At 36.6% G+C, this 12,914-nt stretch overlaps 1 protein-coding gene across 5 annotated transcripts in view; it reads left to right on the top strand.

Moving 5' to 3' along the window:
* Positions 1-12,914, top strand: part of PDE5A (phosphodiesterase 5A) — a 139,637-nt gene that overhangs the window by 77,926 nt on the left and 48,797 nt on the right. For all 5 annotated transcript variants that reach the window (XM_027797560.2, XM_055721547.1, XM_055721555.1 and 2 more), the window contains 2 exons: positions 8,834-9,416; positions 10,092-10,181. In XM_027797560.2, coding sequence (XP_027653361.1) covers positions 8,834-9,416; positions 10,092-10,181 — 673 coding nt within the window. The remainder of the gene's footprint in view (positions 1-8,833; positions 9,417-10,091; positions 10,182-12,914) is intronic.

The raw sequence follows: 12,914 nt of genomic DNA on the forward strand, positions 1-12,914 counted from the left end.
TTTTAAGATAGAGCTGTCAAAGATTTTCTGCAATGAAATGTGCTTTGGCCTGTGCCTTTTCTTAAAAAGATATTGCTGACAAACCAAAAATAATAATCCTAAAAATATACAGGTATGAGCCATATTCATCCCTAACGTGACCTTGGGAAGTAGGCAGTGGGTTTTAAGCCTCTATGATTGAAGGACCCCTAACAGTTATCCAGTGGAGGTGCAGAATCCTGTGCACATTGTTCGAACATGCTGAAAGGGGACTTGCTTTTCTAAGTTACCATATGTGAAGCATTTACAGGAGGACTGCAGATCCACTGGTTGTTTGGACCATGGTTTGAAAACCACATGAAACAGTAGTGTTAATGAAGGAATCAGAATTTTCTCCCACTTGCTTGGGTTTTTTAGATATTGGCAAAACTTTTCTGAGAATGAAATACAGAACTGCGCCCCGCGCCCCCCCGCCCCCCCCCCCCCCCCCCCCGATTTCTGTGAAACCTTGGAAAGTTTTATTGCTCATCTAATGATCTCCATAATTGTCCCACTTATAAATATCCATATCTTTATGCCTTTCTTGATAACTGCAAAGTTTTAAGGTCATGCCAAAATACTTCAAGCTCCTGATTCAAAAAGCACTTGGGAAGGTAAGGAATGTTACTCACATGCATGAAGTTGTAAATGTGATTAAGTATTGTTGGCATTTATTCTTGGAAATAAAGCTAGGTGTGTGCCAGAGTATTTTGGAAACGATGTCTAAAACAGCAATTACTGTTTTATTGTCAAAGAAACTGTCATTTGAGAAACGATAAGAAATCACTTACTATCAATTTACATCTTTAATGCCCAAAAAGCTATAACCTGAACTCCTACACAGAATCCTTGGTGTGAAGATAAACTACTCAACAGATAGTGCTGAACAGCTGCAAAGAGAATGTGGTTTTACTACATACAGTTTGCTATAGGTAATAAAGAAACAAATGGGTGTGCACATTACATTAATGAAAATACAACTGCTAAACCTTAGAGGACAGGTAAAAGATAAGATGGGATGAACTGTTAGCAGTTAAAATCTTTTTGCCTTATTTTGATTCAAGGTAACTTTATTACCATATTGCAGTACTTTATCAAAAGCCAATAGGCATTTGAAATCTCATTTCCATTTTTTTGCTCTTCCTAAGAAGACTTTAGAGAACAGGGTCAAATTTCTGGAAACTGGGAAGAAAAGTGGAGCAGAGACATACATTGTCTCTGCAGGAGACAAGAAAGTCAGATATCTTTTATTTCTAAATTGTAGAAACTCGTGGAAGTTTTTTGTTGGGCATGTATTGAAGAATCATTATGTTAGGAGGAAATTTATGTCTGTATTCTTATATAGAATAAAAATACCAATTGGTCTAATTTTGAAGCTGAAGTGAGACTTCCATAGTGCGTTGAAATTGTGCTAGCTCTCTGCACAAGGATAAAAACCATGGTATATCACCCATGATGTCTTTAGGTCAAATCAAGTACATCATAGCCTATGTTCATCCTTATTTGAATGCTAGATTAAAGCTTAATTGTGTGGGAATATATGGCTCAGATGAAGACTTACAAACAAAGCAACTTTAGACAATACATTCTTGACTTGAACTAATATGCTACCACCTATTTTAATTTTCACCATTAAAGAGGAAGCATTTGGCTTTTGTCATGAATAAATATAATTAAGAAAACCACAGAATACAAGTCTTTCTCATACTTAGTGGCAAAGAAACATACATAATTTCAGATGGAATGCTTTCTTATTTTTATGATTTACTTGAAGGAAATGGGGGGGGGGGGAAGGCATTAGGCACAAAAGGAGCTATTTACAAAGTGCCAGAAAAGAAGCCCTGCTCAAATGGCCCTTGTGAATAACTCCATGGTTGTAATTTCACATTAGGTCTGGCACTGAAAATATAGCCACAAAATATATTTGCTTAGTAAAAGATATATATTTTCCCATTTATTTGTGCATTATGGTGAACTCACCCCAGCACAGAGAGCCATCCCAAAGCCTCTGCACCACTTAAGTCCTACTTAATCCCTATTTTAGGAATTTAAGTGGAAATGAAGTGGTGCCTAAGACTTTGGTGAGGTCTCCAGGCAGGTGTGAAGTTGACCTTTACTCTGTCTTTCACCTAACTCACTGGCATTGTCCTGTTCTTTTCCACAAGAAAATAATTAGGTATATAGTTATTTTTAAATTTTTTTGAGTGTGGAAGAGAAGTAAACATTTGGAGGAGAAATAAAGGTCATGTTTTGCAATTTGACCTTCAGTCCCTGAGTATTTATTCTGCCTGTCTTTACAGTATGAATAGAAAGTCCCTTCCATGGAAGAAAGCTTTCCTGTGAAAAGTTAAGCTTGCAGTTTAGTTGTTAAAGAAAACTTGAAAATAGCCAAGAACAGCCTGTTAGTGTTAGTCCTCCACTTCAAATACTTTTGCTTCAAATAATAAAGCAAAGCTCTGCCTCCTATTTTAAAAAAGAATATGAGCATTCAGACAAGATTTACGTTATTTCACAGTTCTAAACAGTTATTTCACTCTTCCGTGAGCATGGTTTGAATCAAGAATGAGTTCTTAATTTAGATCTGTATTCAAACAGAAGTCAGTTGGGCTACTTAACATGTTTGAAGTTAAATGTATGCTTATATATTTGACTTAGTTGTGCCAAAATAATTGGTACTGGCTTTTAAGTCATACTTTGTCTTCAAAAACTGTTTGCCTACGACTGTTAGAAATAGCATCTCTAGTAACTATAATTGGAAAGGGTTTAAGGAAAAACAACTATTGTTTTTGTCAATCTACTTTTCTAGTTGGTTTGAAAACACTTCTTTTACAGTCAGTTTACTGTTTTCCATCTCTTGAGGCCTTAAACAGTTTACTTAAATCTTTCCATGGCCAGAAAGGAGACAAAAATTCTTAGAACATGATCATGAAATAGGAAATACTGGAAAGAAAATGGGTAGGCAAGTATAATATCCAAGTGACTTTGAGTTTCAAACTCATTTGTTAAAACTGAATAGTTGTGAAGTTGTTGCTAATGCTTTAAATTATTTCTATGTCTAAATTATGTCAAGATGTGGGAAAGAAATTTGAAGACATCTAGTGGTTATTTTAAGGAAAGCAATTGAGAAAATAGTTACAAAGCTTGGCTTGAAATACTGTTGATTTCAACACTACCAGGATTAGGCCACAGGAATTCAGATACCTGAAAGCTGGCATTTTCTATTAGGCAAGTTTGGTGTGAATCTCTCTCCTGCAGTGTATTATCAGTAACTGCTAGTTTGAATGAAAAATTAGCATAATAGTCCACACAGCTACTGAAACATTACACATTGTTTACACAAAGGATTTATGAGCAACAGAGAAAATGGGGAATTTTTTTGTTTCACTGAAAAAAAAAGTTTCACTGAAAGCTACTCATTGCTCCATCCTCTTATGGCACGGTGATTATTATACATTCTTTGTGCAAGATAAGATGCAGTATGCTATCATTGTTGCATCTCAGTATTACTTTCGTGCTCCATTTTTGCAAGATTTTTCAAAGATACCAAATACTTGCTGAATGGTCACACTAGTATGGTATTACATATGTAGCATGGTTACACGTGTGAGCAAGACAATTATAATCTGGCTATCTTCACTGTTTGAGGGGTTGGTGGGGATTTTTGGTATCTTTTTGTTTGAGAAGTATGCCCTGTATTTTGAAGCTAATCACAATGATGCAAAGATGGGTACAATAAATTATTTAATATTCCCAGTGTACAAGCAGAATAGTAATTAGTGCCAGGTCAGCACAGTTTGATAGGTAAGGCACAAGAAATAAAGCAAGGATCTCTTCAGGTCTTAGATCTGAAGTTATCTTCAGGTCTGTTTGTATTGTTCTGCATGACCTGGCTCAATCCATGTTACTTCCTTGTGCCTGTGTTTTGTCACCCAGTGATGTTCTGGTTTTGTTGCCTATTCATACTGACAACTTCTTGCTTTAGGGACAAGTCTGCTTCCTGTACGGAGTGTAACAAACCAGGGCCACAGAGTCTTAATTCCCCTGAATATGTAATGCAGATGGTGTGTACTTGTATACAAATGATTATAGAGAGGAGGGTCACCCAATTATTTTTTCTAATTCAGATGTTTTACCTGCCATCATATTTTCATCCCCTTCTCATCCCTGTCTCTTCAAGATTCCTCTCCAATTTTGTCATCTGCTGATGAGGTCACTAGCCAAATTCAACAGTCACTATTGTCATGCTCCTTTGAAACTGTTTTATAGAGGAAAGACTGGATTTGGCTGATAGAAGTGACTAAAAAATACTTAATTTCACTTTAGTTCAACTATTCTTGTTCATGAACTCTGAGATAAATTATAGCTGTTTTGAGTGGCGGCACATACTGCAGTAAAGGAGGCATGCAGCTCATGAGGAATGGGTGCTCACGCCTGCAGCTCCTCAACATTGCAGAGATTACTATCCTGGGATGGAGGCATTGCATTGGGTTTAACTATTTGTGTAGATCAGTATGGATCGGTGTCTGCTCTTGTTTAGTGCACTCCTGCAACTTCTAAATTTACTTCTACAGCAAGGGTCTTGCCCTTACAATCAGCTATTGACAATGCCAATGCATACTGAAGATTATTCATAGGAATCGAGTAGTAGCAAGTGTGTGTTTCTTTCTGTAGTCCTTTCAAAATGATCTCTTAATCATAGCACTTGTTACTAACTTCCGGTAACATCACTTGTGGTTCAGTATGTGTCTGCCATCAGATAGCCGTTGAGCTAATTCTGTGCTGAGAAAGTAGTTCTGTTAGTAATAATACTCTTCTTGTCAGGCATTGTTGAATAGAATTGTGTGTCAACAAGCAAATGCATGTCAAAACTCTGATATATTTTAAACAGAGTTAGCGTATGTCAGTTAATGTGAAATACTAGTTCTTCCACCCGTGTGCGTAACTTAGTAAAAGGAGCTAAATAGCTTCCTTGTTAGAAGCAGCATTCAGTAAAGGTCAGTGAACACTGTTCTTATTCCAGCTGAATTTGAACAGCTTTCCTGTTGCCCAAATAGAAATGGCTAAATGGTTTGAAGTTGAAAACCATGCTTTCAACAGTATAGTTAAGGATTTGTTGTTGTTAACCTACAGAGTGTTTTTGAGAATCGCATGCTATGCTGGCAAATTATTGGACCATCATCTAAGAGACATTAAAGGGGACAGGAATATGTTACTCATAATTATACAGTTTCATATATAGTTCTGTTCAATGTCAAAGTGCCTCATAAATAACACAGTTACCTTTACTAAGAACTGACTATTTGTTAGGTATGTAATTACTTTCATGTGAAAGATTTCACAGTTATGTTCCACATCGCTTAATAACCTCCGTAAGACAGAGAAATTAATACTTATTTTACATAGTAAAAATGCAGGAAGGTAAAAACTAAATTATCTCATGGCCACAGGTTAAGAACTGGTATTAGAATTTAGAATACATTGTTCCTACTGATTACTGTTACTATGCCATCATTACACAACACTCCGGAATAAATAAAATGGCAGGTTTCAACTGATAAACCAAATTTCTGCTTTAGCTTTTGCTTTGTCTACAAAGGGTACCTGATTCTTTCTCTGCTGTGTATCTTTTATCAACACATCCATGTATGTAAATTCAGTGTAAAACAGATCTAAGTGAAATGATAGCATTTTATATTCTCCTTTACTCATGTGTAAATAAGCAGTGAATCAAAGATTGCTCTACAAATTGCTGTCACTCAGTAATAGTACAGGTTCGCACCTGAGCATTTTCAAACACACCTAGACAAAGTGCACAGCTTCCTAATCACTTGCTTGTTTAAGAATGCTCTCCATCTGAAACTAGGTTATTACAGTTACTTTTAAATCTTATTTTACCTAAGTGCCAGTTCTTGGTGTTCAAAAATCAAATCACCATCCACAATCATGAAACTGGGTCAAGTCACAAGCGTTCTTTTAAAACTTCTGAGTATTCTGTATACTTTCTTTGTCTAAGGCTTTAAATGCACCCAGTTCACAGTTTTTTTCTGCAGCCTTAGTGCTAGATGCTACATTTTGTTTAGAAAATACTACAATTTCCAGTTAATTTCTTCTCTTGAGAAGATTAAAGTGGAACAAAAAGAACCCACATGTAACACAATACATACGATGACAAGAGTTACCAACACTGATTTAGAGGCTGTACTGTGTTTACTTACACATTTTTACATTTTAAGTCTTTTATTTTTCTTAAGGATACTTTTGGTCATTTTAACCATGAATTTTTAATCTGTTTTCTCATTCAGCTTCATAAATGAAAATTCCAAATTATCACACACGAGCTTGTTATTTTGACTGTCATTGAAACAGCATTTTCACATGTGATATTGCCCTATGCAGATAGCATTATGCATTTCAGTAAGACATGTTCACAGCTCCCACATTTAATATTTATCCTGTTTAAGTACTGTAAAGTAATCTTGTTAAGTTCAAAGTTCTAATAATAAATAGTTGTTCTTTATGCTTCTTCACTGCAAGAAAACATTTGGATGAGGTAACTCCACCAAAAAAAAAGTACCACTGCTGTAATAAAGAAAAATAATTGAGAGGTTTTATTAATATACTTAAAAAGCAGAGCTTACTTCCTTTAAAAGTAAGTAGCTAAGCAATGAACCACAACTCTTTCAGAATAACAGTGGAAATTCATTGTGTTTTCTGGCACCATGTTTCCAGTAACTGGACTAGCTTTAGATAGCTGGGAAATTTATAATAGATGTTGATTGAGATGTGTTATTGCTACAGCAAGCACTGTTCCAGGAGCTTCATGGAAAATGTAAAAACATTGAATGAAATCCTAGCTCTGTAGAACTCAGGCAAAACTCCCACTTTCTTGATTGTGTCCAAGTTTTCATTCAGCAGTTTTGGATACTCATTGTCAGAAGATTCACAAACATCATATGCGACCACACTGACCATTCAGCCTTCAAGACCACTGGGGCTATAAATGATATTAACCATGTATGTAAGGTTTTGCATGATCAGGACCGCAGTGCACAGATAGAAGCCAAAATAAGGGAAGTCTATCATCCATTTATTTGGAGTTGCACTGGTGTAAATAAGAGAAGAGTTTGGTTTTACAGTGCTATACAGTGATACTTCAGTCAGATATAGTTTTTTAAGGAGCAAAAAGTTACTAGGTAGCTTGCACTGAAGTGGAGTGGGTAGAGTAACATAATTACTTTCTTTTGCCCAGGTGCTCCCTTTAAACTCACATGATTTCCTAAATCAATTCAGTTTTTCATAAATTTTTTTGCCTACAGTTGAGGTCTCCAAATGATGTGTTTGCAAAATCTGAAAAACTCTTTCAAACCTTCCAAATAGAAGACAAATAAGCTTCCTGGTATGGATTGCTTGCTAATAAAAATAATATTTGTGGGCTTTATATTTTAATTGATTACATCACTTTGAATTAATGGTACTTGCAGTATTGCGTTCTACAATATAGAAGAAGCTGTTCTGTAAGGAAAAAAAGGCAATGTACAGTGCTTTTCATATTTAATATACTGATGCATGTAACTGATCAGTGGCTGACTAACCTGACTAATTTCCATGGTTTCATTCGGCTTCACTCTTGAAATTCCTGTGGTCTGCTGAGCAAATAAAAAATATCCCAAATTTAAGACATGACCACTGTGAAAGGTTTCCAAAAGATCGGTCTTTTTAATAGGATTTTTGCTGTTTGTAGGCCCAAACATTATGTAATTCAGAAGAAAAACATTTCTTCTGAGAGTAGATCATGTGCTGCGAGGAATCCTTGACACTGAGTAAATGAAATAAGAAGCCCTGTATTTGGAAAAAAAACCACACACACCCCCAAAAAAAAGCCCCACAAAAAAACCAACAACCAAACAACCAAATCAACAGATTTTGGTCAAGAAAATAATGTAGCGATAAGAAAAAGCCCACATATCATCAATATCATGAGTATACTTATTGATAATTCAAGATATGCTGTATTTACTGAGGATGTTATTAGGGTTGGCATTGTAGTGCTAAATTAATTTGAGAAACACAGTTAAATCCTAGAGATGCGTGACATTTTTAAGTTAATGATAAACTTTAATTTGGGGGGCATTCAGGCTTTTGGGTTGAATTAGGCAATGAGTTGCTTCTGCAAGGAAAGGAAACAGGAGAGATGCATGAAAACTGTCTTTTCATTATTTTGAAGGGGTTGGATCAGAAGTATTCATGTTTCTTTCTGACAGTTTTTAAGCAAAACTTTTGTGCTTTGAGGCACTGTTCATTAACTCTGAGAGCTAGTATATAAATGACAAAAGTAGGAGTGGCTGCAGGTGATTTGACAGAATTAAAGTTAAAAATTATCTTTTAAAAAGTTAGAAATGGTGTAGAAAAACAGAATTAAACCAGAAAGTTTTGTCTTCATATGACTATATATACATCTTATACTGAAATCCAAATCTTAGGAATGGGAAGGTCCAGAACTTCTCAAGCACAAAATTACAGTGCAAGCTTCTGATCTATATTCTGAAAGCCACAGCATATGCAGTCTTCCTCTGCCTTATTCAGGTATTTCCTTTAGGCAGAAATAGCTTCCTTATTATGGGGCATAAAACATTACTGCTTAATCTAGGCTAAGTGCTGCATAAAATTAGAATATTGATACAGAGAAGCACTAAAGGTGCACTCACATGCACTGAATGAAAAGGCTGAAAGTTACCCGCTTTTCAGAGTCCTCTTGAAGTATGTATTTGTTCCTGAGGATTTTTAACTTACATCATTTACTGTATTTTCGTTACAGAGAAATGGTTAATGCATGGTTTGCTGAGAGAGTTCATACCATCCCAGTCTGCAAGGAGGGAACCAAATCCCAGAGTGTATCCTGTGCTTGTCACCAGCCAGCCTGTGCTGAGACCACCAACTCTGGGACACCAGCAAGGAAAATCTCTGCTTCTGAATTTGATAGACCCTTACGGCCTATTTTTGTCAAGGACTCGGTTGGAGCAGTGAGCTTCCTCTCCGGCTCTGAGAAGAAGGAACAGATGCCTCTGCAATCTCCAAGGATTGAGACCAGTGCAGGGGATCAATGCTCAAGACTATTAGAACTTGTGAAGGATATTTCTAGTCACTTAGATGTCACAGCGCTTTGCCATAAAATTTTCCTACATATCCATGAGCTTATAGCAGCTGATCGCTATTCCCTGTTCTTGGTCTGTGAGGACAGCTCTAATGAGAAGTTTCTTGTAAGCAGGCTGTTTGACGTGGCAGAAGGCTCAACCCTGGAAGAAGCTTCCAACAACTGCATTCGCCTGGAGTGGAACAAGGGCATTGTGGGTCACGTAGCAGCTATAGGCCAGCCTCTCAACATCAAGAATGCATATGAGGTAAGCCAAGAAAATTTATCTTGAACAAATCTGAGAAAAGAAAAAGCCATATTAGCTGTTGTACTAGTGCCGTTTTAGTATATGTATTTGGAGCTATATTGATTTAAACCACTCCAGATGCAAACCTGACACCATGTTTTTGGTTATAATACATATATTATAGATAAACATGTAGCTATGACTAATACTAGAGGAGTGCTAACTTCAGAGTAAATTATGGAAGCTTGACACTAGCAGGCAGATACCAGCCCCATCTTAACCAGCTATGTGCACACCAGTATTTGCAAGAAACTTTGTTCCTCTGTGGCCATGTCTTTCGGTATATTTCTGTAATTTCTTTTTGATGATAAAAGCTATAGTAGGGATGGTTAGTCCATGTATACGTTTATTATAATGATGGTCTAGGCTCAAGAAAGGCTTCTCCTAGGGTTTGGGGTTTTTTTATTCTTTCTGGCAGTTGTATTTATCCACGGGCACTCATGTTCCACATAAATGCGTTTTGTTGTTTTAACCCACTGAGAGTAACAAATTTATATAACTATTAGCTAGTAATGGAACCTTTATTATCCTGGGTAACAGTTGAGTCAAATGTTGTATTTTTCTTAACCTTTAAACCAGGGAAGAAAAATAACTGGTCTTCAGGCAAGCAGTCAAATAACTGTGGGTTTTTTTCAGGATCCAAGATTCAATGCAGAAGTGGACCAGATCACAGGGTATAAGACTCAAAGTATTCTCTGTATGCCAATAAAGAATCATAGGGAAGAGGTAAGTTGGAATATGGGTATCACTTTATGTAATACTGGTTCCAGCTATGCTAATGCTTTAAATGTCTATTAGCTGGCAGTCATTGCCTACCGTATAAAGCCATCTTTTTTTAAAAAGATTGTTTATGTTTGCTTGGACTTTGAATATATCTTATCTAGTTCAGTAATGTAAGCGAAAGGGAATTGTCAAGAAGAGTTTAATCCCAGATGCAGAAGTAGAATATATGTGTTTAACTCTAGAAGTGCTGTTCGTGGTTCCTGTACCAAGTGTCTGTTAGCCTTAAAGTTCTCTGTACATTTATTGGTCTATCTTAGTGCATGCTTAGATTGCAGTTAAGAGTTGCTATACTTCAGCTTAGCTTGTATCTACCTTATTTTCCTCAGAGGACGCAAATTGTATTTTATCATTGTCAAAAAGGCCGGTTTTTACATTCTATTAACTCAGCTCATAAGTAATAAGTTCGGAAATATGTGAAGCGCTTAACATCAGGCACTGAAAAACACATGGTGTTGATGTGATTCAGAAAAGTCATTCACAAGTCACATAACTTAAATCACTCCTAATTTAAAACACTGTGAATCTGCTCATTGAACTCTTGTACATATTTCCTGTTCATGCTACAGAATTTCTCTCTTCCTGTCTGATGCTATTGCAGTAGGGAGAATTCTTCTTATGGACTAATGATGTCTTCTTGCACTGAGTATTTGAAAAGCGAATTCAGAAAAGTCAATGAAAGACCATGAATGGGAAAAAAAGAGGTCTACTGTTTTACTTAGTAAGTAAAGTAAGTTTGGAGGATTTTTATCCTGAATGTACTAGTCTTCAGCCACATCACCAGTTCTTAGAATACTCAAAGTGTAAGGCTCTCTATAGAGTGTGTCAGAGCTTTAAAATGGAGATTTTCTCTCCTGTAAGTCCTTTATTTTTCAGACTATTTACAGTTTTCTTCCAGAAAACTCAAACTCCAAAAAGAAACACTTTCAACATTGCTTTGAAGACATCATACTTCTTTTTCTTGCTCTTCCATATTTTACTGCTCTTTTGGAATGTGTAACCTTGACCCTTACTGCACAGAACGTTGGGGGTGTTTTTCATTGAATAAATTGATCAAACTTTTGATTTAACTTGTTTGTTGCATCTTACTCTAGTTGGCTCAGATGATCAGCCAGGATTTCCTTTCTTTACCTACTTCTAATTTTGTTTTAAAATATTTTATTCAGTTCTTCCAAGGACAGCACTTGATCTTCTTCTGCTCCCACTCCTCTTTCTAACTGGCCCCACTGCTGGCCGTGGCCCAGCTAACGAGCAAAACATATGTTGTATAAAGAGCTGTCAGGGACCAGTGGTCCCTGGCTTTAAATTTCACCCTAGCCATAGCATTTCTTTTTGTTGAATGGAAAAAATTGCTATGCTTTATGTAATTGGGATCAGAAATTAATTACAAAATCTTGCTGGCCAGGGAGCATGAGAGTGCTTACTTCCCACCAGGTCCTGATGGTAGGTGGGGGAAGGAGTAAGAGCTGTAGTCTGTTGGTCCAATACACCATGACTTACCGGCTGAATAAACCTGCAATTGGCCATATCTTCAGCTAGCTTTCTAATCCTAAGTGCATTGGCAAGTGGAAATGAAGCAGGAATTCGTTTATTTTGAAAAGCTCAGCTAACCTGAAGTTTGAGGAAAGTGTTACACTCAGACGTGGTAATTTGAAGGGGCTAATCTCTGATATTTCTTATAGGAAAGGATGCAACTTTTTATTTTTTTCTGATTTTAAAGCCTCTGCCAGAAGGTTTTTCTCCCTCTCACCATAACAAATGGCTGACACGTTTCTGAAGAGATGTTGGAGTCAGTCCTTAATTTTCCATTCGCATTCTGCTGCTTTTTCCATTTTGAAAATAACCCAAACAACAAAACTGGAATACTTGGAATACTGGCTCCTCCCTGTTAAAAAAAAATAAAAATAAAAAATTAAAAATCCCCAAAGCCCCTCTAGTAATATTGAAGCTACTGAATGCTGCCTTAGCCCAAGATGTCAGCAGCCACAGTCAAAAGATGATTCTGGAAGACATCCAAAACTAAACACTGAGAAAGAGAAGCAACTGGTATTTTCTGTTTGTTTGTATAGTATTAGTACTATTTTTTAAAACAAGAGAGTCTGTAATTGAGAGGAAGAAAATCTCATGCTGATTATTAAATCCTCTGGGCCTGCTGAAGTATGGAGATTTTTCCAGTACATGTTTTTCACATTTGCCTATATTTCCATGAGGCATGTGAGAAACCAAAGTCTTCCTTAAAAATAACAGCTAGTAAGAAATTCCGTAGATGAAATGAAGAAAACAGTCTGATTCACAGAAGAGCTCATAAAAAGGACCCAGGAACTAGTAAAAATGCGAAAAAAGCAGTACAGTAGGAGGACTTCACCTCTGCACAGATGCACATGAAGAATGGAATTATGTTCATTTGACAGTAAAAGGACTTTTCTCAATCCCCTACTCAACCTCTTCTTGCTGGCAGAAATGCCACAGGAGCATTGCATTTCAGATGCAGAAAAGTCTGATTATGGCCTTTAAGATCAGATTATAGAGACCTGTATAGTGGTAGCTTTATGAAGAGTTATCATTTTTCATTTTACAAATGCATACTGACCGAGCTTTGCATCTGGCCTGGGGGGCTCTGAACAAAGTTCTGATCTCTGTAAACCTCTGCTGCACAGCCTCTAATAAGACAAATTCTTT

Source organism: Falco cherrug, chromosome 1 (assembly GCF_023634085.1).
Source record: "Falco cherrug isolate bFalChe1 chromosome 1, bFalChe1.pri, whole genome shotgun sequence".
Lineage (NCBI taxonomy): Eukaryota > Metazoa > Chordata > Aves > Falconiformes > Falconidae > Falco > Falco cherrug.